General features: G+C 40.4%; 1 protein-coding gene across 2 annotated transcripts in view; it reads left to right on the top strand.

The window, feature by feature from the left end:
* Positions 1-6,293: 6,293 nt before the first annotated feature.
* Positions 6,294-25,596, top strand: part of map4k5 (mitogen-activated protein kinase kinase kinase kinase 5) — a 182,643-nt gene continuing 163,340 nt past the window's right edge. Inside the window, exon 1 of one of the 2 annotated variants that reach the window (XM_043697614.1) lies at positions 6,294-7,071. In XM_043697614.1, the coding sequence (XP_043553549.1) occupies positions 6,958-7,071 (114 nt within the window). In that variant the 5' untranslated portion in view covers positions 6,294-6,957. The remainder of the gene's footprint in view (positions 7,072-25,596) is intronic. The other variant, XM_043697612.1, reaches the window with a different exon arrangement.

Genomic DNA, 25,596 nt, shown 5'->3' with positions numbered 1-25,596 from the left:
AAAATTACCACTGCAAAGAAGGTGCACAAAAAGCAAAATTAACATTAGATTTGAAATTTGAGAAGTCCATTCAGAAGTCTAATAACAGCGGGGAAGAAGCTGTTCTTGAACCTGTTGGTACATGTTGGTACTTGATAACAAGTATGCTGAGTCTTTATTGAGTTTGCACAATCTGAAATTTATATTTCCCATTGAGGGCAGCTCAAACTAGTCTCCTTTACACTGTTCAGCTTCCCAAGTCCTGTTAATAGAATACATCTTCAGAAGCCTTAAATTCATATCAAAAGCCCTCATGTATCACCTTAAATGATGTGTTCACTTCTACCTGGTTGTGCTAATGATTGCTGACAGAGGTCAATAGGTTACTTTCCTGTAGCAAACCCAAAAGTCAGTGTTTGTCAACTTTGTAATTACTAACCAAGCCCCAAATAATCTTTCTTTTCTATTGAAATTTCTCCATTCTGTTTTTCATATTTCAGTTTGTCATTAGCTCAGCTTCATATTGAGTGGCATAGGTAAACATAATCTTTCAAACTTTAGCAACAGTGGATGATCTCAATGTTGGGTTTCTGGTTCATCTAGCCTTTAATATTGTCTAGCTGCTTCTTTTACTGCCAATGGTTTTCCCTTCTTCCATTAATCCATCTGTTGGTAATTAGGTTGATGTGATCTGTTGGGATAATGCCAGTATGGTAGGCCTTGTTGGCAATAATAGCCTCAATCACAAATGCATTTCCATTGAGATAGTGAAGAGCTCACATCCTAAGGAAATTCATCAATTTGTTCAAGAATTTTGGGAAAGAGAACATTTTGGAGGGAATGGTCAAACATTACAATGATTTGATTTCAATGGAAAATCACAAAATCATGATAGATGGAATTGATAAATAGAAAGATTATACAAAATGAACACTCTAAACATGAAGGCATGGTCATAGAATCGAGAGTTATACAGCATAGAAACAGACCATTCAGTACAATGATGCCGACCAGATACCCTGAATAGATCCAATCACACTTGCCAGAATTTGACATGTATCCTTCTAAATCTTTCCTATTAATATACCCATCCTTTTAAATGTTGTAACTGTATCAGCCTCCACCACTTCTTATGGCAGCTTGTACCTTAAACACACCATCCTTTCCATAAATAAGTTGCTCCTTTGGTTACCCCATCTAACTCTTTCCCTTCTCACCTTAAACCTTTGCCCTCTAGTTTTGGACTCCCCTACTCTGGGAAAAAGATCTTGGATATTCATCCTATCCATGCCCCTCATAATTTTATAAACCTTTACAAGGTCACCTTTTCAATCTCCAATGCTCCAGGGGAAACCTCTTCCTATAGCTCATGCACTCCAATCTTGGCAACATCCTTGTAAAACTTTTCTGAACCCTTTCAAGCTTAACAACATCTTTCCTATAGGTGGGACAATCCTCGGCTCATTGGCCCATCTAATCAAGGTCCTGTTGTAATCTGAGATAATCTTTTTCACTGTCCACTGCACCACAATTTTGATGTCATCTGCAAACTTACTAACTATACCTCCTATATTCACACCCAAATCATTGATATAAATGATGAAAAGTGGTTGACAGTGCACTGATCCTTGTGGCACACCGTTGATCACGGGCCTCCAGTCCAAAAAACAGCCCTGCCTTCTACCTTCAAACCAATTTTATACCCAGTTGATGATCTCCCCCTGGATTCCATGTGATCTAACCTTGCTAACTAATATATCATGTGGAACCTTGTTGAATGCCTTGCTGAAGTCCATATAGTGGTGTTGGACATAGTCATAATGTGGAGGTGCCGGTGTTGGACTGGAGTGGACAAAGTTAAAAATCACACAACACCCAGGCACTAGTTATCTGATGAAGAAGCAGCTCTCTGAAAGCTCGTACTTTTAAAATAACCTGTTGGACTATAACCTGGTATTGTGTGATTTTTAACAACATCCATATAGACAATGTCTACAATGAACCTTGCCGTGAAGAATTCGAAGAAATGAGGAAGTGCCAGGACCAGGAAAAAAAAGGGATTATTGAAGCAAAAAGAGACCTAGGAACTGAAAACAAAACTGGTTATTGTTTCCAATATAAGATGGTAAGATGTAGGAAAAATAGTAGGCCATTTAGCAAGATCATGGCTAATCTGTCCTAGGCCTCAACTACTCTTTCAACAAAATGTACAATACTGGCATTATCCTTGAAGATCCAACTAAATCTGTTCTTACATCATTTTACTAAAGGAACATGGCACATTTCCATTTGATGGATAGATAATTTGTGGGCGGCACGGTGGCACAGTGGTTAGCACTGCTGCTTCATAGCGCCTGAGACCTGGGTTCAATTCCCGCCTCAGGCGACTCTCTGTGTGGAGTTTGCACATTCTCCCCGTGTCTACGTGGGTTTCCTCCGGGTGTTCCGGTTTCCTCCCACAATCCAAAAATGTGCAGGTTAGGTGAATTGGCCATGCTAAATTGCCCGTAGTGTTAGGTAAGGGGTAAATGTAGGGGAATGGGTGGGTTGCGCTTCGGCGGGTCGGTATGGAGTTGTTGGGCCGAAGGGCCTGTTTCCACACTGTAATGTAATGTAATCTAATCTAAATGTAGGCGAATGGGTCTGGGTGGGTTACGCTTTGGCGGGTCGGTGTGGACTTGTTGGGCCGAAGGGCCTGTTTGCACACTGTAATTAATATAATCTAATCTAATAATTGCCCAAGGTGTGAAGGTGTATTTTAGGCTCACTTTAAAGCCATTTTTTTCAGCCCTTGCTGTGATATTCCCATTAAGTGTTCATATTGTGATGGAAATTGCTTATGTAAACTAATGTAATTGGGAGGGTACAACATTTGGCAGTTTGTTATTGTAAACACGATGCTATGAAAGTGTCCACCCCTGCAATTATAGTATGACTAACTTGTATAGACTGGTTTTGTTATAAATATGGACAAAAGTGTTCATACTGGGAAAGTTGACAGGAGGTGCCCACAATAATTAAACTTTTAATATAATGCAAAATTAAGAACATGAACATCTTTAAATTGAAAAGTTCATAACAGATGCTATCAGACCTGTTGAATAATTCCAGCATTTTCTATTTTTATTTCAGATTTCAGTTATTTTGCTTTCCATTCAAAAATACTTAGACTTTTAGCTGCTGTCTCTGGTCCAATTATCACCAGTCCACTCAATTGGAAGTTAAAGGCTAATTTGTTAGCTGGTTTCAGGATAAGAGGAGGAATAGGTAGAGAAATGCAATTTCTGTGATAGGGGAATTGGAGAGTCATAGAGTTGGACAGCACGGAAACAGAACCTTTGTTTGAACTTATCCATGCTGACCAGATATCCTAAATTAATCTAGTCCCATTTGCCAGCATTTAGCCCATATCCCTCTAAACCCTTCATATTCATGTACCCATTCAGATGCCTTTTAAATGTTGCAATTGTACTTGCCTCCACCACCTCCTCTGGTAGCTCATTCCTAGCACACACCACCCTCTGCATGAAAGATCTGCTCCTTAGGTCCCTTTTCAAGTTTTCCTCTCTTACCTTAAACCTATGCCCTCTAGGTTTGGACTCCCTTACCCTGGGGAAAAGACCTTGACTATTCACCCTATCCATGTCCCTCATGATTACATAAACCTCTACAAGGTCACCAGCGGTTGCTGATGTTCCAGAGAAAATAGCCACAGCCTATTTAGCCTCTCCCTATAATTCAAACTCCCTAACCCCAGCGACATTCTTGTAAATCCTTTCTGAACCCTTTCAACTTTAAAAACATCTTTCCTATAGCTGGAGACCAGAATTGAATGTGGTATTCCAAGAGTGGCCTAACCAATATCCTGAGGAGAAAGTGAGGTCTGCAGATGCTGGAGATCAGAGCTGAAAATGTGTTGCTGGAAAAGCGCAGCAGGTCAGGCAGCATCCAGGGAACAGGAGAATCAACGTTTCGGGCATAAGCCCTTCTTCAGGAATTCCTGAAGAAGGGCTTATGCCCGAAACGTCGATTCTCCTGTTCCCTGGATGCTGCCTGACCTGCTGTGCTTTTCCAGCAACACATTTTCAGCAGTAACCAATATCCTGTACAGCTGTAACATGACATTCCAACTCCTATACTTAGTGTTGACCAAGAAAGGCAAGCATACCAAACACCTTCTTCACCACCCTGTCTATCTACAACCCCACCTTCAATGAACTATGCACCTGTACCCCAAGATTTCTTTGTTCAGCAAAACTCCCAGGACCCTACCATTAAGTGTATGATTCCTACCCTAATTGAGGACTATTCTAGTCCAAAAATTAGAATCGAGCCTTTCAGTGGTGAGGTAAGGAAAGGGTCAATGCACAAGTAATGGTAGAAGTTTTCAAATCTATTGACAGTTGTTTGTTTGGTCAAGATATTAGTGTGGAAAAAGTGAGGACTGCAGATGCTGGAGATCAGAGCTTAAAAATGTGTTGCTGGAAAAGCGCAGCAGGTCAGGCAGCATCAAAGGAAAAGGAGAATCGACGTTTCGGGCATAAGCCAAGATATTAGTGAGGTCACATAGTTCAGGCCACAGATATGACATGATTGCAATGAATATCTGAAGGGGCTAAATGGTCTAAGCTCATTCATGTGTTCAGTGTTTCCCCTGAAAATTACATTCAGTCTTAAAGACAACGGCAATTGAAGATATGTGGACAGGCAGGTATTACGAAGTTAAGTGGACAGGCAGGTAATTCTGAGGAGATGGGGAGGCTACAGAAAGATTTAGATAGTTTAGGAGAGTGGTCCAAGAAATGGCTGATGAAATTCAATGTGAGCAAATGCGAGGTCTTGCACTTTGGAAAAAAGAACACAGGCAAGGACTATTTTATAAACAGTGAGAAAATTCATGGGGATCTGGGAGTGTTAGTACGGGATTCTCTGGAGGTTGACTTGCAGGTTGAATCTGTGGTAAAGAAATGGAATGTTGTCATTTATTTCAAGAGGGTTGGAATGTAAAGTGAGATTAGATTAGATTCCCTACAGTGTGGAAACAGGCCCTTCGGCCCAACCAGTCCACATCAACCCTTCAAAGAGTAACCCACCCAGACCCATCTGCCTCTGAATGATGCACCTAACACTACTAAGGTGCTACTAAGACTTTATAAAGCTCTGGTTAGGTCCCATTTAGAATACTGTGTCCAGTTTTGGGCCCCACACCTCAGGGAGGACATACTGACACTGGAGCATGTCAGCGGAGATTCACACAGATGATTCCTGGAATGGTAGGCCGAACATACGATGAGGATCCTGGGATTGTATTCGTTAGAGTTCAGAAGGTTGAGAGGAGATCTAATAGAAACTTACAAGATAATGCATGGCGGGGGCGCTGGAAAATTGTTTCCATCAGGCGAGATACTTGGACTCGTGGGCACAGTCTTAGAAATGGGGGGGGGGGGGGGGTCAATTTAGAACGGAAATAAGGAGACATTTCTTCAGCCAGTGAGAGGTGGGCCTGTGGAATTAATTGCCATGGAGTGCTGTGGAGGCTGGGACATTAAATGTCTTCAAGGCAGAGATTGATAAATTCTTAATCTTGCAAAGATTAAGGGATATGGGGGGAATGTGGGTAAGTGGCGTTGAAATGCCCATCTGCCATGATTGAATGGCAGAGTGGACTCGATGGGCTGAATGGCCTTACTTCCACTCCTATTTCTTATGGTCTTATGGCAATCGATTTTCCATTATCATTCCTGAAATCACAGAATTGTTTGTGGAAAAAAAAAGCCAATTGTGTTTGTATTGGCCCTTCAAATAAGCATCATTAACTAGTGCCAATTACCCTTTTCTCCATAACTTTGCACACTATTTCTTTCCAAATAATCATCTAACGCCCTCTTCCTCACGGTCATATCTGCCACAACCACTATGCATACCCACAGCGTAGTAGAGAACTGTGAATTTATACTCTATGGTTAGTACCCTTTTAGTTTTCCAACTGAAAAAGAACCAGTAGCAAATCCTTAATTTAAAACATTCAAAGATTCGTAAACTTTCAGCCATAGTTGCATAATAAATTAAGTTTGAAAAAATCATAAAGTAGTCATTATATAAAGTACCGACACAAACATTATAAGTCGATTTTAATTTTAAAAATGGGTAAGGATGAACGTCAAATCACTCTACCATCATTGCAGGTCTGTGCGCTGTTTAGAACTATAAACTGACAGATATATTTTGTAATTCCCGTAAAATTCGGAAGGTGGCAACATTCATGCGTAAAATGTTTCGGTAGTCACATATCAGATAGAAGTCAAAATAAATGAAGATTAATAAATATTAAGAGTGAAACCTTGCACTGAATCAGTACAGTTTGATAGAGTTTGTGAGGAGAAACAATAATATTGTAACACTCCTTCATAAATAAGTAGCAAATATAATCCGTTCAAATCGTTGACATGCCACCAAAAGAAAACAAACGCGCGCTGGTACATATATAAATACAGAAGAAAGAAATGAATAATTTGTTGACATTCAAGTTACTTGCTGTTGATTTCTGAGGTCAACAGAAGGAAATGACATGCGAGTCGCAGAGGGAAACGTAACAATCAAAGTGCTGTGTTGGGAGCTATTAGCATACACAGTTGAAAAATAATATATTTTATTTTGCAAAAAAGGAAACACCCATCCCCCCAAAAAACCAATACAATCGAGAAGATTATTTTTTAAAAAAAACCAATACCAAAGATGATCTGAGTGAGTGCAGAGTGCGCGAGGGTCCAGCCTGGGGCAACTTGAACTGCCGCCGCGCGCAGGAAATGGAACGGGAGCCATATTTGGAGGCGGCCGAGTGAAGGCGCAGAGAGAGCGGAGGCTGGTGCTGCTGTTGCTTCTGCTTCGGAGCTTCCCCTTATCCGGGTCTGTCTCGGGGGGGTGGGAAACACTGGTCACCCCTACCGGTCAGAGAGGAGAGAAGAGACAGAGAGCGCGATGAGCTCGCAGTGCCGTGCGAGCGCCAGCGGGGATATCCTGCGGAAGAACCCGCAATCGGATTTCGAGTTGATCCAGAGGGTCGGCAGCGGTACCTACGGCGATGTCTACAAGGTCTGTTTGTTTGTCTTTGTGTGTGTGCGCGCGCGCGCGGCCCCACTCCGACCCCGGGTAGCCGTTACTGGCGGCGACTCCGAGGCTGGGCGAGAGGCCTTTTAATGCCGGCGTGTCTCACAGCCTGCGCCCCTCTCTCCGGAGTGTGTGTTTGTGTTGGAGGGGACACCGGCACCAGACTGGAACTGCTCTACTACAAGCAGTTTGTGAACAGTGGGGCACGGGCAAAGGCTCTAGCTCCTGCTCCGGCAACCACAAACTGTAATATGTTAAAAAAAATAGCCTTTGGATTGTTGAGCTTCGGTTTCAATAAAAACAAAAAAAAAGTGGATTTTCGAGCTTCGGTACTTCCTCTGGTTGAACAAATATCGCTTGCTGAATGTTAGCCAGATAGTCAGATAGATGTTGGAGCAATAAAATGACTTGTTTTCCAATACATACTTGGTCACCTGGTGGATCACGGAAAGGAGAACAGAGAGTTTCTTTATAAACTAGGATGGTGACAGTTAGTCGGTAGCCTTGACGTATACGTTCTTCAACCAACTTATCAGCCGAAACTATCTTTGATTGCAGCAGATATTTCAGACGTGTCTTTGTAAATAATGTCCCTCGTCTCTTATTATTTTGATTGGTTCACAGTTTTTCTTGTTGAGAGTTACCAACAGTTAAATGGAATAGGGATGCTTTTACAGTATTCTTAAAAATATACTTTTTCAATCATTATTCCGCATAATGAGACTGAAGCGCTGTTAGAAAAAAAACGTTTCCTTGATGTCTGTGAAAATAAATTTGGCAGGCAACAGGAATTAACATTAATTATGGTAGTCAGCGGGTCTGGCAGAATATGTGGGAAGAAAGCAAAGTTAATGTTTCGAGTCCAGTGATTCTTCCTCAAAATTCTTCTGAAGAGGAGTCACTGGACTTGAAAAATTAGCTGTTGGCTCTTTGGCTGATCCAGAAACTATTAATGGAAAACAAAGGGTGGTATTTCAGGTTGACCGCCTCAACCTGTATGCCCCTCTCACCCTTGCAATGTGCAGCCCTCCATTCCCTCTGCTCCAAGTCCAACCTCACCATCAAACCAGTGGACAAGTGGGGGGTGGGGGAAGCAGTGGCAGTGCACTGACCTCTATGCCACTGAAGCCAGGTGCCAACTTGCAGACACCATCTCCTACTGCCCCCTTGACCACAACCTTGCCTTCATCATCAAACTATCATCTCCCAGACCATCGACAACTTCATCACCTCAGGGGATCTCCCACCAATACCCTCCAACCTCTTTTTAAATTTTATCAAACTGGAAGTGGTCACAATAGTTTGGAGTTTGGGATTTGAAGATGACTTTCACTTCACTGGTAAAATTTGTGATTTAGTTCATGATTAGATGTCTGAGCAGTCTGTCAACATAGGTGGTTTGGAGGAAATAATGCACATTTATGAATTAGATTGATCTTGTTTTCTTGTGCTGATATGAGTGCAAACGTGATGTGATTTGAAGTGGGAAACTGACGTGGGACCAATTTGAGAGGTATTCAAGGACTTTGGGGTAAAAGGTTGGTTGGAAATGGAGTAGTATTTTAAGGACAGGGTCAGCAGTGTTTTTGTTGTGCAATTGTCAGAGTTGGCTATTGTTTGCATTTACTACAAAAGTAATTTTATTATAAAATTTAGTAGTATGTTCTAATTGTGGATCAATGTGAAAAATGTTCTAGTATATGTTGTTCTGAGATGGCTCTCTTGGTAGATCCTTAAACTGTTTTTAGCTTAAAATACAAAGGAAGATTTGTGCAATATGTTACCATAAATAAATCAGTGACAAGAGATTATAATTTCCAGTGTTATTGTTAGCTTGTGATCATTTTATCATACTATCTTCTAACCATTACGTAATGGTAGATCCACATGAGTTTTCATTATCTTTTCAGGTTTTAATAACTTGTTTCTCAATCCAAACTCTGGTAGAATTAATATATACAGAAGGATAACTGACAATTTCTCAATCTAAACCATAAATTTAAAAAAAAATTATTTAACGCATGAAGCATTACCCTGTTAGTTTACAAGGCTAGTTGCCCTGAACACCAATACTGATATTTTATAAAGTTCATCATTTGTACACCTTGTATTTATATAACACCTTTTATCATAATTAAATATCTCAGTACTTCAAAAGAGCATTATAAAGAGAATATGACATTGAGTCATGTGAGGTAATGTTTCAGATGACTGAAAGAAGTTTCAAAAACCATCTTAAAATGAGGAAAGTAACAGAGCAATTTAGTGAGGGTGCTCTAGAGCTTGGTGCCTGGGGAACTGAAAATATGACCACCAGTGAAGGAGTGATTGATATTGGTGATATTCAAGGTACTAAAATTAGAGGAGTGCAAATGAGTTATGGAGCTGGAGGGGATGTAGAGAGAGAATGGGGACAACTTTAAGGACATTTGAAAACAAGGATAAGAATTTTAAAACAAGATATTGCTTGCAAATATAATTCAGAGAACACAATGCTGGTGGAGGGATTGAATGTTTTAAAGTAATTTGTGGAATACAGATAAAACTAACTGCCGTGTCATAGAGTCATAGAGGTGTACAGCACAGAAACATACCCTTCGGTCCAACTCGTCTATGCCAACCAGATATCCCAACTTAATCTAGTCCCGCTTGCCGGCACTCGGCCCCTATCCCTCCAAACCCTTAATATTCATATATCCATCCTTTTACATGTTGCAATTATACTAGACCCCACCACTTCCTTTGGCAGTTTATTCCATATACACACCACCGTCTGCATGAAACAGTTTCCCCTTAGGTCTCTTCTAGATCTTTCCCCTCTCGCCTTAAACCTATTCCCTTGAGTTCTGGACTCCCCCATCCCAGGGAAAAGACTTTGTCTGTTTATCCTATCCATGCCCCTAATGATTTTATAAACCACTATAAGGTCACCCCTCAACCTCTGACGCTCCATGGAAAACAGCCCCAGCCTATTCAACCTCTCCCTGTAGCTCAAATCCTCCAACCCTGGCAACATCCTTGTAAATCTTTTCTGAACCCTTTCAAGCTTCACAACATCTTTCCGATAGAAAGGAGATCAGAATTACATGCAGTATTCCAACAGTGGCCTAACCAATGTCCTGTACAGCTGCAACATGACCTCCCAACTCCTGTACTCAATGCTCTGACCAATAAAGGAAAGCATACCTAACACCGCCTTCACTATCCTATCTACCTGCGACTCTGCTTTCAAGGGGCTATGAATCTGCACTCCAAGGTGTCTCTGTTCAGCAACACTCCCTAGGACTTTACCATTAAGTGTATAAGTCCTGCTAAGATTTGCTTTCCCAAAATGCAATATTTCACATTTATCTAAATTAAACTCTATTTGCCACTCTTCAGACCTTTGGCCCATCTGATCAAGATCCTGTTGCAATCTGAGGTAACCTTCTTTGCTGTCCACCATATCTCCAATTTTGGTGTCATCTGCAAACTTACTAACTATACCTCCTATGTTCACATCGAAATCATGACAAAAAGTTGTGGACCCAGCACTGATCCTTGTGGTGCTTCACTGGTCTCAGGCATCCAGTCTGAAAGACAAACCTCCACCACCACCCTCTGTCTTCTACCTTTGAGCCAGTTCTGTATCAAATGGCTAGTTCTCCCTGTATTCCATTTCACTATACCACGCATAGTGTCAAACAGCTTGCGTGGTATTATAGCTGCATTCATCTAGGCAAGTGGAAAATATTCCACCATGTTGCTGATTTTCGTGCTTTGCAGATGGTTGAGAGCCTTTGGTTTGTTGGAAGGTAAGGAATGCTCAACCTCTAACCTACTGTTTGTAACAGCAATATTTAAGGAATTGGTAAACCTCTAATCAAAAGTAATTCCCAAGATGGTAATGTAGGACATTTACCAATGGTAATACTGTTGTATGTATGTCAAGGGGATGGACTTTTTTTTAAGAGATGGTTAATGTCAGGCAGTTTGTTGTGTGGTTGCATACCCTGTTGTGCTTATTGCAGTTTCCTGTGGCATTGTCTTCACACTGAGATTGAAAGGTTAGTTGTGTTTCTCAATCATAGAATCTCACCTGGATTAAATGTCCTATCATCTATTTCTCCACCTGTTCTCTAGCTAGCAATTTAGAGCAGTAATACTGCCACTCTCCAGTTACAGCATTTACTCATATCACTTCCTGTTCATTTATTACCTCAACTCTCACTGAACTAATTTTATTTTAAAAATTTACTCATGGGATGCGGACGTTGCTAGCTCGACTAGTATTTATTACCCTTCCTAATTGCTGTTGAGAAGGTGGTTGTAAACTGCTTTCTTGAACCAATAGCAATAAGTTGTACTGTGTGAGCTAAGCTTGTTGATGTCTAATAACATTGTTCTTCCAAATTCTTATCATTTTCAAATCCTTTCATGGTCTAGCTGCACTGTCTTTTAGTTAATGCTTCAGATCAGAGTACTCCTTTAACTTGGCCTCTTGTGCTTATGTTTTTCTTTGTTTTACCTTAGGTGCTAGCAGAGTATCGTCAGCTGTTCACTCCATAAACCTTACCTCTATACTTTAAAACAGTACTTAAAGCTTGGTCATTGAGGTAGATTTTATGTCTTTTGTCATTATCTGGTAATATGACTGTCAAGTTTTGTTTTCCTGTTGTCCCAAGACACTACAAATCCAAATTGTTAGTTATATAAATAGTCTGACTTACTCCAGTATTTGTAACGCCTGTGTTTAAGTAGATTAGTGTGATGTGGAGAATGGTACGTTAGAATGGTACCAGTAGACTAGATAAAGTGGCTTTGTGCAGTGCTTTTCAAAGCTCTTGTTGTTGAGATATGTAAGAAATAAACTGTTGTATAAATTATTGATCATGGAAGAATTTTCCCTTTGTTAGAGACAAATTCATTATCCTACATTATAACTTTACAATGTGATAATGTGGTGTTGCTTATTCTGCATTTGAATACAGTATATTTATGAATATACTATGTGCTACCAGCTTTTATTTTGCTCAAATTGATCCATGCCTTGGGTGTTCTCCAGTTAACTTGGAGTAATCAAATTGAACAAATAATGCGTAATTTAATTCTAAGTGTAAAAGCGATTACTGGTAGGGTATGGTAAGAAGAACTGGTCTCAGTTGTATATTCATAATTATAACTCTGCTTTTCTTTTATTTATTTATGATATGAGCATTGCTGGTTGGGAAGCATTTCCTGCTCAGAATCTCTAATGACCCAGATGGCAGTTAAGCATGAACAATGTTTGTTCAAGTTACACATAGTTACATGTAGGCTACATCAGGTAAGGATGACAAAAGAAAGCAACAGAAATTGCTGGAAAAACTCAGCAGATTTGGTAATATCTGTGGAAAGAAATCAGAGTTAACATTTCAGCAGTTTGTTTTTTGTTTCTGATTTCCATCTGCAGTTCTTTTGGTTTTTTATTCCGGTAATAATGGAAGATTTCCTCCCCTAAAGGACATTAGTGAACCAGGTAGCTTTTTTTAATGATAATCGATAGTGGTTACACAACTCTTGCATGATCCAGCTGTTTTTTTTTAAATTTGGAATTAAAATTTCTTGTGGAATTTGAACTCCACCTGGTGTTTTGTGTTACTAGTCAAGTGACATTATCATTACACAGCCAACTCCCTTCTTTGATTACAATAAGGGAAATATAGTCATTACAGTTATAGTCATAGAGATGTACAGCAAAGAAACAGACCCTTCGGTCCAACTTGTCCATGCTAACCAGCTATCCCAACCGAATCGGGTCCCATTTGCCAGCACTTGGCCCATATCCCTCTAAACCATCCCTATTCATGTACCCATCCAGATGCATTTTAAATAATGCAATTGTACCAGCCTCCATCACTTCCTGTGGCAGCTCATTCTGTACATGCACCACCCTCTGCCTGAAAATGTTGCACCTTGGGTCCCTTTTATATCTTTTCCCTCTCACCTTAAACCTGTGCCCTCTAGTTCTGGACTCCCCTATCCCAGGGACAAGACCTTGTCTATTTATCCTATCCATGCACCTCATGATTTTATAAATCTCTGAGGTCACCCCCTCAGCCTTCACTTCAGGGAAAACAGCCCCACCCTGTTCAGCCTCTCCCTCTAGCTCAAATCCTCCAACCCTAGCAACATCATTGTAAATCTTTTCTGAACCCTTTCAAGTTTCATAAGATCCTTCACAAGATAGGATGGAGACCAGAACTGCACGCAGTATTCCAAAGTGGCCTAACCAATATCGCGTATAGCCACAACATGACCTCTCAACTCCTATGCTCAATGCTCTCACCAGTAAAGGAAAGCATACCAAATACAGCCTTCACTATCTTATTTACCTGTGACTCTACTTTCAAGGAGCTATGGACCTGCACTCCAAGGTCTCTTTGTTCAGCAATACTCCCGAGGACTTTACCATTAAGTATATAAGTCCTGCTAGGATTTGATTTTCCAAAATGCAGCACCTTGCATTTATCTAAATTAAAATCCATCTGATACTGTCAACCCAATGGCCCATCTGATCAAGATCCCATTGTAGTTTGAGGTAACCTTCTTCACTACACCTCTAATTTTGGTGTCATCTGCAAATTTGCTAACTATACCTCCTATGTTCATATCCAAATCATTTATATAAATGACAAAAAGTAGTGGATCCAGCACCAATCCTTGTGGCACTCCACTGGTCACAGGCCTCCAGTCTGAAAAACAACCCTGCACCACCACCGTCTGTCTTTTACCTTTGAGCCAGTTTTGTATTCAAATGGCTAGTTCTCCCTGTATTCCATGAGACCAAACCTTGCTAACCAGTCTCCCATGGGGAACCTTGTCAAATGCCTTACTGAAGTCCATATAGATAATGTCAACCACACTGCCCTCATCAGTCCCCTGTTACTTTTTCAAAAAAAAAACCCAATCAAGTTTGTGAGACACTTTCCTTTTTGTTCCCCATCTAAAGCATAGCAAAAGCAAATGTTTTGAAATATGGATGTGTACATCATGGTTCAGATGAATGTTATGAATATTATCAGAATTGAATGAATGACTTTTTGGTTGTTATGGTTTTGAGAATTTTGTTAATTTAGTCCTTTTGCACTTTTTAAAATCCTGAGGCTGTTGCCTCAACAATTGGTGTTGCATGCCAAAAATAAATATTTGAAAGTGCAATGCTGCTAGTTTATTTCACAACTCTATTATTAAGATCAATGCTATAGAAATGTTGGTCTATTTTGCCTGTTTTCATTTGTGAGGCAGAGTGCAATTCAATTACAAAGTGATAACTTGGTAACTTTTTTTGTCTTGAGCCCTCAATGTTTTTAAGGAAAGGGGCATGCTGGACTTTAATGAAGGGCATTTGGATTGTAGGTGTGTCATCTAATGAATGGACTGCAAAGTTTCTCCACTGGAGTTGATGGGAAAAAAATTGATCTTACTATTTTCCACCCTGCAACGATTGCCTTGAAAGCATTGTGCCTGCACTTCAGAATCAGCTGAACAGTTAATGCACTTTAGAGACGGAAAATAATTACAGTCTGATTCATTTGTATCAAATCTGATCTGATTTGATATAAAAAAAACTCAAGCATCATGTAATATGTTCTTCTGTCACTTACGGAATACTCCAATGGAACTTTGATATAAATAGGCATTGTTGAATTAAAAATTGGAGAAAGAATGATCAACTTTGCATTGACACCGTCTTAGAAGTATTAAGTAGACCTGTGTTGGATGGAACACGTTGCTGTGGTGTGTTAAATAGACAATATGTGCCAACTTTGTGATTGACAACAGCAAATTGTACAGTTTGCTCATAGTCTTTCAGCAAGGAAACAGACCCTTTGGTCCAACTTTTCCATGTCGACCAGGTTTCCTAAACTGAATTAGTCACCTTTTGCCTGTGTTTGGCCTATATACCTTTTAAACATTTCCCACCCATGTACCTGTCCAAATGTCTGAATTGCACTTGCTTCTACCATTTCCTTTGGTAGATCATTCCACATAGAAACTACCCTCTGTGAAAAGTTGCCTCTTGGGGCCTTTTTAAATAAATCTTGCCCCTCTCACCATAAAACTATGCCCTCTAGTTTTGCTACTCAGTTTAAACAATTGCTTAATTTTTAAATTTAAGTGATTTTAGCAGTGGAAATGTTTGCACATAAGTAGACCATTTAGCTCACTTGGCCTCCTCGTATATATGGAGGAGAAAGTGAGGTCTGCAGATGCTGGAGATCAGAGCTGAAAATGTGTTGCTGGAACAGCGCAGCAGGTTAGGCAGCATCCAGGGACTGTTCTGGAGCAGGTACAACTTGAATCCAGGCGTTCTGACACGTAGGAGGGACGCTCGCAATGTGATGCAAAAGCCCCAGCGTCTAAGATAGTATTTGCCCAGTGCTTCCCAAATAATTTTGCAATATTAGTATTTGAAATTGCAACCCTAGATAGCTGCAAAACCAAAACCGAAATAGAACAGTGACATCAGTGTGAACTCTTCAGTTTCGCGTGTTAAAGGTGAATGATCCCTGGAAAATTTCAGAAAAGGTTGTGGGTCCACGGGTACCTTGTCAAACAATCCTAACAACTCCTGCAACCAATGTATTTAATGTCGTCTCAAGTCCGAAAAGCGCCAGAGAAGAGCCACAGTCTAAATCGGCCATCCTCAACAGTTTCAACTTGAAATTCCTGCCATGTTTCCCACCTAGTCAATTGAAGGCAATTCTTGCTGAGTTCCTCACCCATTTTTTTAAACTTGCGTTGTTTCTGATCTGCTCCATCTTACCCCTCAAATAATAGATGTAGTGTGCCCGAAATCACGCCTTCTTTTTTTAATTATCATTGCACAATACACTAAGGAAGCATTTGAACTTGGGTAATGGAGATGCTGTTTTATGAAGTCTAGAACCCCGCTGTATCCTGTAACAGAATGTTGCGGTGCCACTGAAATCGGACAACAGATCATGATTACAGAAGATCGCAACTATTTACCGATTTGGTGGCTGTTAACAGCCATTTTTACTCTGGCTCCACAGAGACACAGTGGGCAACTAGCTGCCTTTGGGTATGATAATAATTCACTTGTGGCGGTGAAGGAGGACCGGTTAGTATGCTCAGTTCCAGCTGAGCCTGCTAGCGACAATGGTCAAGTTCAGGAAAGATAGCTCAATCGTGAAGTCCTGAGCGATCTTATGCATCAGGTGAGCTGTTTGTTGAATTTGTGGTAGCAGCGAGACAATGGAAACTACTGCCGAGAATTGAGTTTCAAAACTCACTTGTTTCCGTGCTCGAAACAGGCAAATTCTCGTTTGTTGAAATCATTAAAACTATGTTCCGCATGTTGAGGCCAAAATTTAGCAGAAATATTTATAACCCCACTCCCTATTTCGGTGACCTCAAATTGGGCTGCGATCCAAAGTTTGGGAATTGCCACGCTCACTTTTAATAGTTCCATGTCCTTGCAAAAAACTCAATTTATTTCCTGAATAGTTTTCAACATAGCGCACAATTTGTTTGAATATTTCTTTAAAAAAGAAAAGACATCGTTCGTTTAATTACTTTTGTTAATTTTTGACGCAATGTTACTGTCTCAGTGACTTCGGAAATATTATCCTTATTTCTCTCATGATTTTGAGTTAACGCTTTCCTTGCCGATGAGAGAAAGAAGAAACCCTTGATGCAAGTCTCTCTTTGTAATTCCAATGCGTTATGCTAGACAACATTGTAAATGAAGTCTGTTATATCTTTTGACGAGTTTGTATCCTTCCATAAGATATTGAGAACTCTGCACCACTTCAGATGTAAGTCTGACACATCAGTTTGTGTCCAGATGTACAAAAACACAGACTTTTGGAAGCTTATCTATTTATATTGTCACTTTTTATGATCTTTTATGTCTCCTTACCAAAACCCAACTGTACCTCTACTCATTTTAAAACCTTGTCATTTAAGTTCTATTTGCATTCCCTAGTTGTATTTAAACAATATATTGGTTTCACAGAAATGTAAACATCTGTTACTCTTATTATGTTATTTTTATTCCCTTCCATTCCCTCAATAGAATTTACCAAAACTCCCAATTTATTGTGATAATCCCATTTCTGCATTGTCAAGGGTTATGGGGGGAAAATGCAGGAAACTAGGAACGAGGAATGTCAGATTAGCCATAATCCAGTTGAATGATGGAGCGGGCTGAACGGCCTACTCCTGTTCCTATTTCTTATGGTCTTTGTGTCTTCCATTCCCAAAAATATTATTTATGTGGATCATAAATCAACACATCCCAAAATGGGCTCATGCAAAATAATGCACAACACATTTTCAAAAATTAAACGTTTTTATTCCAACAGCTACTCTCCATTTATATGTTTGTGTCTTTCATGCCGCTTTACATTTCCTTCAATATTCTGTTTTGTAACGTCTATGCTGACTACAAAACTTGTATTTATAAAGCGTCATTAATGTCAGAAAACATCATAAGTTGCTTCACAGGGTTATCATGTATCAACTTTTGATACAAAGGTGCTATTAAGATGAGTGATGATATTTTAAGGTGCATCTTAAAGGCAGATAAGGGAGTGTTTAGTAGGGCACTTCCATTGTATCCCATGGTACAGCAATTATAAATGTGGATGCTTGAATCCAAAAGTAGTGCAGATATGAGAGTTGTGTGACTGGGGAGGTTAAAGATAAATGTGAGGTTGGTTACTTTGTCAGGAAGGGTGGAGGAGCTGAATATTATTTAAATGGCAAAAGCCTGCAGAAAACTACAGAATAGAGGGATTTAGGAGTCCTCATCCATGAATCATCAAAGTTAGCATCCAAGTTAAATAGGGATAATAGGGAAGATAAATGGAGTGGCTTATGTTTCAAAGGGAATGAAGTATAAAAGAAGGTAGGTTTTGCTAAAATTGTGCAAGTATCTTATCAGACATAGCTAGAATGCTGTGTACAGTTTAGGTCCTTATTTAAGCAAAGATGTCAAAGGGCAATCCAGAGAAGGTTCACTGGACTGAACCCTGAAAGGACTGTCTAATGAGACGTTGAGTAGATTGTGCCTGTACTAATTTAGAAGAATGAGAGGCGACCTTATTGAAACATACAAGGTTCTTAGAGGAAAGCAGAAAGAACTGCAGGTGCTGTTCTGAGGAAGAGTCACTGGATCCAATGTGCTAATTCTGATTTCTGTTCTCCGGTATATCCAGATCTGCTGAGCTTTTCCAGCAACTTCTGTTTTTGGTAAAGAATCTTAGGGGACTTGACAAGGTAGGTGTGGAAAGGTGAATTCCCCTTGGAGGAGAGTCTAGGATCAGAGGGCATAATCTCAGAATGGGTTGCATATTTAAGATGAGTTTCTTGAGGGTAGTGAATTTGTTGAATTCTTTACAAGCAAGTACTTTTCAGGCTGGATTCAGGCTATTCATTCAAGGCTGACCTAGACTGCTTTTTTTTTTGTTTTTAATCATAAAGCGAACCAAGGATTGTAGGGAAGAGGCTGTAATGCAGATTTGAGGGAAATCAGCCAGGATTTTATTGAATGGTGGAGCAGAGTTGATGGGCAAATGGCCTACTTCTGCTTCTGTGTCTTGTGGTTTTATAAAAAGGAGCGACGCCATGGAGCGATCTGAACGAATATAAGAAGCGGAATTTTCTTAACAAGGAGTCAATGTGGAAATTATGGGGTAAACTAAACTTCATATGTGAGCATTAATGCTAGTTTCAACTCTTGTATGATTTGTAATTTCATCTCATCTTGCAAACACCACAGCTCCAAAATAGGTGTGATGCTAATCATCACTTAGGTGCCCAGATCAGCCCAATCGTGGCTTCTGGAAAATAATCAAACCCAAGTTTACAGCTTTGGGAAGTTCTCTAATTCACATAGTCAGACTAATTCTGTTGTGCAATGCATTGGTCCTGAAGAAATTCATGTTCCTATTGCATTGTATTTCAGGTTTTCTGTGGAGTGGCGGAGGCAAGGGGAGACTTGTTAGAAATCTATAAAATTGCAAGATGCATAGATAAGGTTTATAGCCAGAATCTTTTTCCCCATGGTTAATAATTAAAACTAGGGGGCATGCATTTTAAGTTGAGAGGGGGAAAGTTCAAAGGAGATGTGAAGGGCAAGTTTTTTTTTCAGTGGTAGGAATCTGGAATGAGCTGGCAGAGGTGGTGGTAGAGGCAGCTACTATAGGGGTGTTTAAGGGACTTTTAGGTAAAGACGTAGATATGCAAGGAATGGAGGAATATGGGCCAAGGGCAGGCAGAAGGGATTTAGTTTAATTTGACATCATGTTCAGCGCAACATCAAGGGCCGAAGGACCTGTTCCTGTACTGTACGATTTTATGTTGTCTAATATCATACCGTCCTTTGGCAGAAACATTTGAGTTCTGCACAAATTTCTGAAGGAAGCACACGTATTCTCCCAAGAGTCCTTAGTCATAATGCTTGACTAGTAATGTAATCTGTACCTATTACTTTTATGCAGTAAACCTCTTTATTATCTATGACAAGTGTCTCTTATGGAAAGACTCTGCCGTGATCTGACCTCTACTACTGATAGGTCCTACAAATGTGAGCAAAATAGGACTGGTAGCAATCTAACCACCCAAATTCCTGATACCACACGATCCCAAATATGATAATCAGAGGATACCATATTCCTTTTATAAGGGATCAAGAGTACAGAACTTCTAAAATCTCAGGTACAGGCCATTAAGTGGATTTGGGTTACCCAATTTGGCAACACTTTTTTGTGTTTGATTTACTGGTCACAGCGAAGTTTGAATTTAAAAAGGGAGGTGATGTTGCCAAGCAGACATTTTTGTAGCTCAGAATCAGAAATGAGTCAGCCAGGTTCTGTTGGTAAGAAAAAAGATTTTTGTTTACATTACCTCAGCCTTTAATCAAACAAAAATGTGAAGATTACGAACAAAAGATTTAAATTGTGCAAATGCTTGTTTTTCCAAGTGTATTCAACATGCACAATCTACAAATCAGGGGTGGGGGTGGGATGAGGAAAGAGGAAATACTCTGCAGTGTATTACTTTAGCCAAGTTGCAGCTAACTAATATATAAAAATAATTATCTGCAGGTTATTTCAGTGTTAGTTGGTAACTGACGTCACTTTGCATGCAAACTGTTGGCATTGGCGTGTCGTCTTGGATCATTTATGGCTGGCTGAAGTTGATTTTCTGGAGACAGTAGCATAGATTTCACAATTCCCCTTTAGGAACCTTGACTTGTATGATGTTTTTTAGGGGGTTGTCAACTTCCAAACTTTGAGAAAGGTTTCAGAAAAAAATCAGATGGGGATCTTGTTATTCCAGGAGAAAGTGAGGTCTGCAGATGCTGGAGATCAGAGCTGAAAATGTGTTGCTGGAAAAGCGCAGCAGGTCAGGCAGCATCCAGGGAACAGGAGAATCGACGTTTCGGGCATAAGCCCTTCTGCAGGAAGGGCTTCTGAAGAAGGGCTTATGCCCGAAACGTCGATTCTCCTGTTCCCTGGATGCTGCCTGACCTGCTGCGCTTTTCCAGCAACACATTTTCAGCAACTTGTTATTCCAGTAAAGTATTTATCTCCCTTAAAGAAGAGAAGCTTTATTACATCCATGAACTGGATCATGTGTCCTCAAAATATTGTTGACTTGGCAACTCCCGTTTGTGCATCTTATGTTTTGTTCTAATACAGCATCTTGTCCTGCACCAACCAGTTGCTTTTGCTTTGGACATAGAGATAAATCTTGGATTTTTGCAATCAATTATATTCTAAACTAATATTACAGATAGTTATGAAGGCATCCTATCTGTTAAAAAAAACATTTAACTTGCATTTTCAGTTTTTAAATTTTGTTTATATTATTCCAGCTTTTCTGTATTTTTCCTGTTAAACTATCTGAAGATTTAAAATTTAATAGAATCACACAATACTGAAGATTAACTCAGTTGGCAAGATTACTGATTTGTAATGCAGAGTGACACTGACAGTGTGGGTTCAATTCTAATATTCCCTTAGGATGCCATGAAGATCCTTCCCTTTTTCAACTGTTGTCTTGCCTGAGATGTGGTGACTCTCGGGTTAAAGCAACACAAATCATCTTTGTAATGAGAGAGCAGTGCTTTGGTCTGCTAAGTCTATGGTGATTTTACCTTACAGTGAAGAAGAGTCTGAACTGCCAAAAATGCACTACTACTTACATTAGTCCCATTTTCCCACACTCGGCCCATACCCTTGAATGATATGACATCCAGTTTTCACCCAAATACTTCTAAAACGTTGAGGTTTCCTGCCTCGACTATCCACTCTGGGCTCCCACCATCCTATAGGTGAAAAGGTTTTTCAAAAAATTCCATCTAAACCTCTTGCCTGTCTGTTCAAAATGATTTCTCCTTGCTATTGACCCTTCAACAAAGGGGAGCAGGTGCTTTCTCTTCACCCTATCCACATCTCTCATAACCTTGTATCTCTAACAGATACCCCCTCAGCCTTCTCTTCTCTAAAAGAAAGAACCCGAGTTGAACCAGCCTATCTTCATAGCTGAAATGCTCCATCATGGGCACAATCTGATCAATCTACTATGCTTCCCCCCTCCAGTGTTATCACCTCCTTTCTTAGTGTGGTGACCAAAGCTGCACTGAGTACTCTTTTCTGACCTAACCAAAGTCCTCTACAGCTCCAACATAATCTCCTTGCTTTTACTGATAAAGGCAAGCATGTCAGAAGCCGCCTTAACTACCCTATTAATCTGTCTGCCACCTTCAGGGATCTGTGGACAAACACCCCCAAATCCCTTTATTGTTTCGAGCTTCCTAGTGCCTTGCTATGCATTGAGTATTCCCTTACTTTGTTCCTGCTTCCAAGGTACATCACCTCACACTTAGCAGAGTTAAATTCTATTTGCCATTGATCTGCTCATCTGACTAATCTGTTGATACCCTCCTGCAGCACCTTCCTCCTCACTGTCAACCACCTGGCCAATCTTTGTGTATCAGCAATAATTGACAGCCCTTAACATAAAGGCTGCATTAGACTGAGTGTAGCACCAAGGAGCCTTGTCAAAACTGGAATCAATCAATATTGGGCAAATTCTGGCGGTTGGAGTCATGGAGTCCTGGCACATAGGAAGATGGTGGTGGTTGTTGAGGATAGTCATCTCTGCTCCAGGATAGTATCCTCGGCCCAACTGTCTTCGGCTACTTCTTCAATGATCTCTCCATTATGAGGTCAGAAGTGGGGATATTAGCTGATGATTGAGCAATGTTCAGCACCATTTGTGACTCCTCGGAACCTGAAGCAGTCCATGTTCAAATGCAACAATATCCACACTTGGGCTGACAAGTGGCAAGTCGTGTTTACGCAACACAAATGCCAGGCAATGACCATCTCCAATGAGAGACAATCTAATCTGTTATGGGATCATGTTCAAAGAACAACCGGGATCGGTGAGTGGTGAAAATAGCCTCTTTTATTCAGCAATCTCAGCACAAATTTGAGGTGGCAATAGAATCCTGAAATACAGTTCTTGCAAGAGCCCCTTTATACATAGTTCACCAAAGCTCCTTAGATAAAATCTTTCAAATCCATGACCACTTCCATCTAGATACATGGGAATACAACCACTTGCAAATTCCCCTTCAAGCCACTCATCATCATGATTTAGAGATATATTGCTATTTCTTCACAGTTGCTTCCAAATCCAGGAATTCACTGCCTAAGGGCATTGTAGGTCAATCTGCAGCAGGTGGACTGTAGCGGTTCAACAAGGCAGCTCACCACCATCACCACTAACAAGGGGTGGCATTACATGCTGGCCAGCCAGCGATACTCATGTACCACGAGTAAATAAAATAAACTAACTTATCCCTCCTACATAATTTATTACACATCACAGACAATAAGGGATTTAACATTCATCCCTGTGGCATACCACTGCACGCCAGGCTCCAGTTACATAAGCAGCCTTCTACTACCATACACTGTCTCCTGTCACTAAACCAATTTTGGATTCAGCTTGTGAAGTCACCTTGGAACTCATGAGCATTTACCTCCTTTATCAGTTTCCATGTGAGCATTGTCATAGGTCTTGCTACAATTCATATAAACTGCATCAACTGCACTATCTCATCCAAATACTCGTCACCTCCTCAACATTCCACCAGATTTGTTAGCTTGGGATCCCTCTGACTAAGCCATGCTGATTCTTTCTGATCAAAACATGCCTCTCTCTAATTTTCTCCTTCACTATTTTCTCCGATAGTTTCTCTCTTGCTGCTGTAAGACTCTGATCTGTAGATGCTTTATTTTAAAATAGAACCATGTTAGCTGTCCTCCAGTCCAATGGCACCTCCCCTATGGCCAGAGATAATTAAAAAATTTGGATCAGTGCCCCTGTAATTTCCTACTTTTCTCTCACAGCAGCCTGATGTTATCTACCTGTTCTTGCATGGAACCAAGACTTTTTTCCTTTTTACCAGGATATACTAGATTTGTGGAGTCCCAATTAGATAGGATAGTGAAGAAGGCATTTGGTATGATTTCCTTTATTGGTCAGAGCATTGAGTTAAGGAGTTGGGAGGTCATGTTGTGGCTATACAGGGCATTGGTTAGGCCACTTTTGGAATATTGTATGCAATTCTCATCTCCTTCCTATCGGAAAGATGTTGTGAAATTTGAGAGTTCAGAAAAGATTTATAAGGATGTTGCCAGGGATGGAGGATTTGAACTATAAGGAGAGGCTGAATAGGCTGGGTGTGTTTTTCCCTGGAGCGTTGAAGGCTGAGGAGTTACCTTATAGAGGTTTATAAAAATCATGAGGGACATGTGTAGGATAAATAGACAAAGTCTTTTCCCAGGGGTGGGAGGAGTCCAGAACTAGAGGGCATAGGTTTTGGGTGAGAGAGGAAAGATATAAAAGAGACCTAAGGGGCAACTTTTTCACAGGGTTGTGTATGTATAAATGAGCAATTGGAGGAAGTGGTGGAGGCTGGTACAATTACAGCATTTAAGTCATCTGGATATGTATATGAATAGGAAGGGTTTAGAGGGATATGGGCCAATTGCTGGCAAATGGGACTAGATTAGGTTTGGATATCTGGTCAGCATGGATGTGTTGAACCGAAGGGTCTGTTTCCATGCTGTATTTCTCTGACTCTATGACTCTGACTCTATTTTAAATGTTGCCTTGCTGAATTCTTCACAATTTTCTTTCCATTCAGCCTGGACAAATTCATTTTTATTTAATCTTGTGGACTTTTTTTCTCTGGTTAGGTATGTTTGTTCTTGACCATTTTTATTCTTAAACTGAATCCAGTTACAACTTAGCTATTGCTTTGCAGTTCTGCAGTCAAATCACCACCTTGTTCAGCTTCATTATTGAAAACAAGATCACGTAGTGTTGCAAAGTTGTTTAGAGTAATTGTAGATTGGAAGGCAGGAAGCTATAATTTGGTGTTTGTAAAATTGTAAAATGCTGAGGTGGAGGGGTGCATTGTGTGGTCCCTTTTAAAAGGTGATGCTTTTTTGTTTGGTGCTGAGAGATTTAAAATGGATGTCTGAGTAGCAGTTTGAGTTTACCAGTAGGCAGAGAAGCCAACTTGAAACATTTGTATTGAAAGGCTCTACAGTTAGTAGGCCAAGCAGCAGTTTTTGCCAAGACAACACGTTTCTGAATTTAGCCAATTAATTTGAATCAGGCACTTAGCTACCAAAAACCTATTAAATTTAAATCTGATGGTGTTGACAACATAGGACCAATTCTATTGTCGGAAATATTGATATGCCATCACTGGTATAAATGAAGGGGGGCAGTTCGACAAAGATCCCAGAGTGAACTGCCATCATTGTTGTGGTTCTGTTCGCCGAGCTGGAAATTTTTGTTGCAAACGTTTCATCCCCTGTCTAGGTGATATCCTCAGTGCTTGGGAGCCTCCTGTGAAGCGCTTCTGTGATGTTTCCTCCGGCATTTATAGTGGCCTGTCCCTGCCGCTTCCAGTTGTCAGTTTCAGCTGTCCACTGTCGTGGCCGGTATATTGGGTCCAGGTCGATGTGTTTGTTGATGGAGTTTGTGGATGAGTGCCATGCTTCTAGGAATTCCCTGGCTGTTCTTTGTTTGGCTTGCCCTATAATGGTAGTGTTGTCCCAGTCAAATTCATGAAATTGCGAGGATATCCGTTTTTTGCAAAAAGAGGAAGAGGAACACCTGAACAAGGTATTTGCCAAAAACGGATACCCGCGCAATTTCATCAACAGATGCCTAAGAGAAAGACAACAGAGCGAGGACATGCCGCAACCCAAAGGACTAGCCACACTACCATACATCAAGAACATCTCTGAAATGACAGCCAGACTACTGCGACCACTAGGACTTATAACAGCACACAAACCAACAGCCACACTCAGACAACAACTCACCAGAACGAAGGACCCGATACCCAGCATGAGCAAAACTAACGTAGTGTACAAAATCCCATGCAAGGACTGCACAAAACACTATACAGGACAAACAGGA

This window comes from Chiloscyllium plagiosum, chromosome 10 (genome assembly GCF_004010195.1).
Source record: "Chiloscyllium plagiosum isolate BGI_BamShark_2017 chromosome 10, ASM401019v2, whole genome shotgun sequence".
In the NCBI taxonomy this organism is placed as follows: domain Eukaryota; kingdom Metazoa; phylum Chordata; class Chondrichthyes; order Orectolobiformes; family Hemiscylliidae; genus Chiloscyllium; species Chiloscyllium plagiosum.
This window is presented reverse-complemented; position numbering and strand designations above follow the sequence as displayed.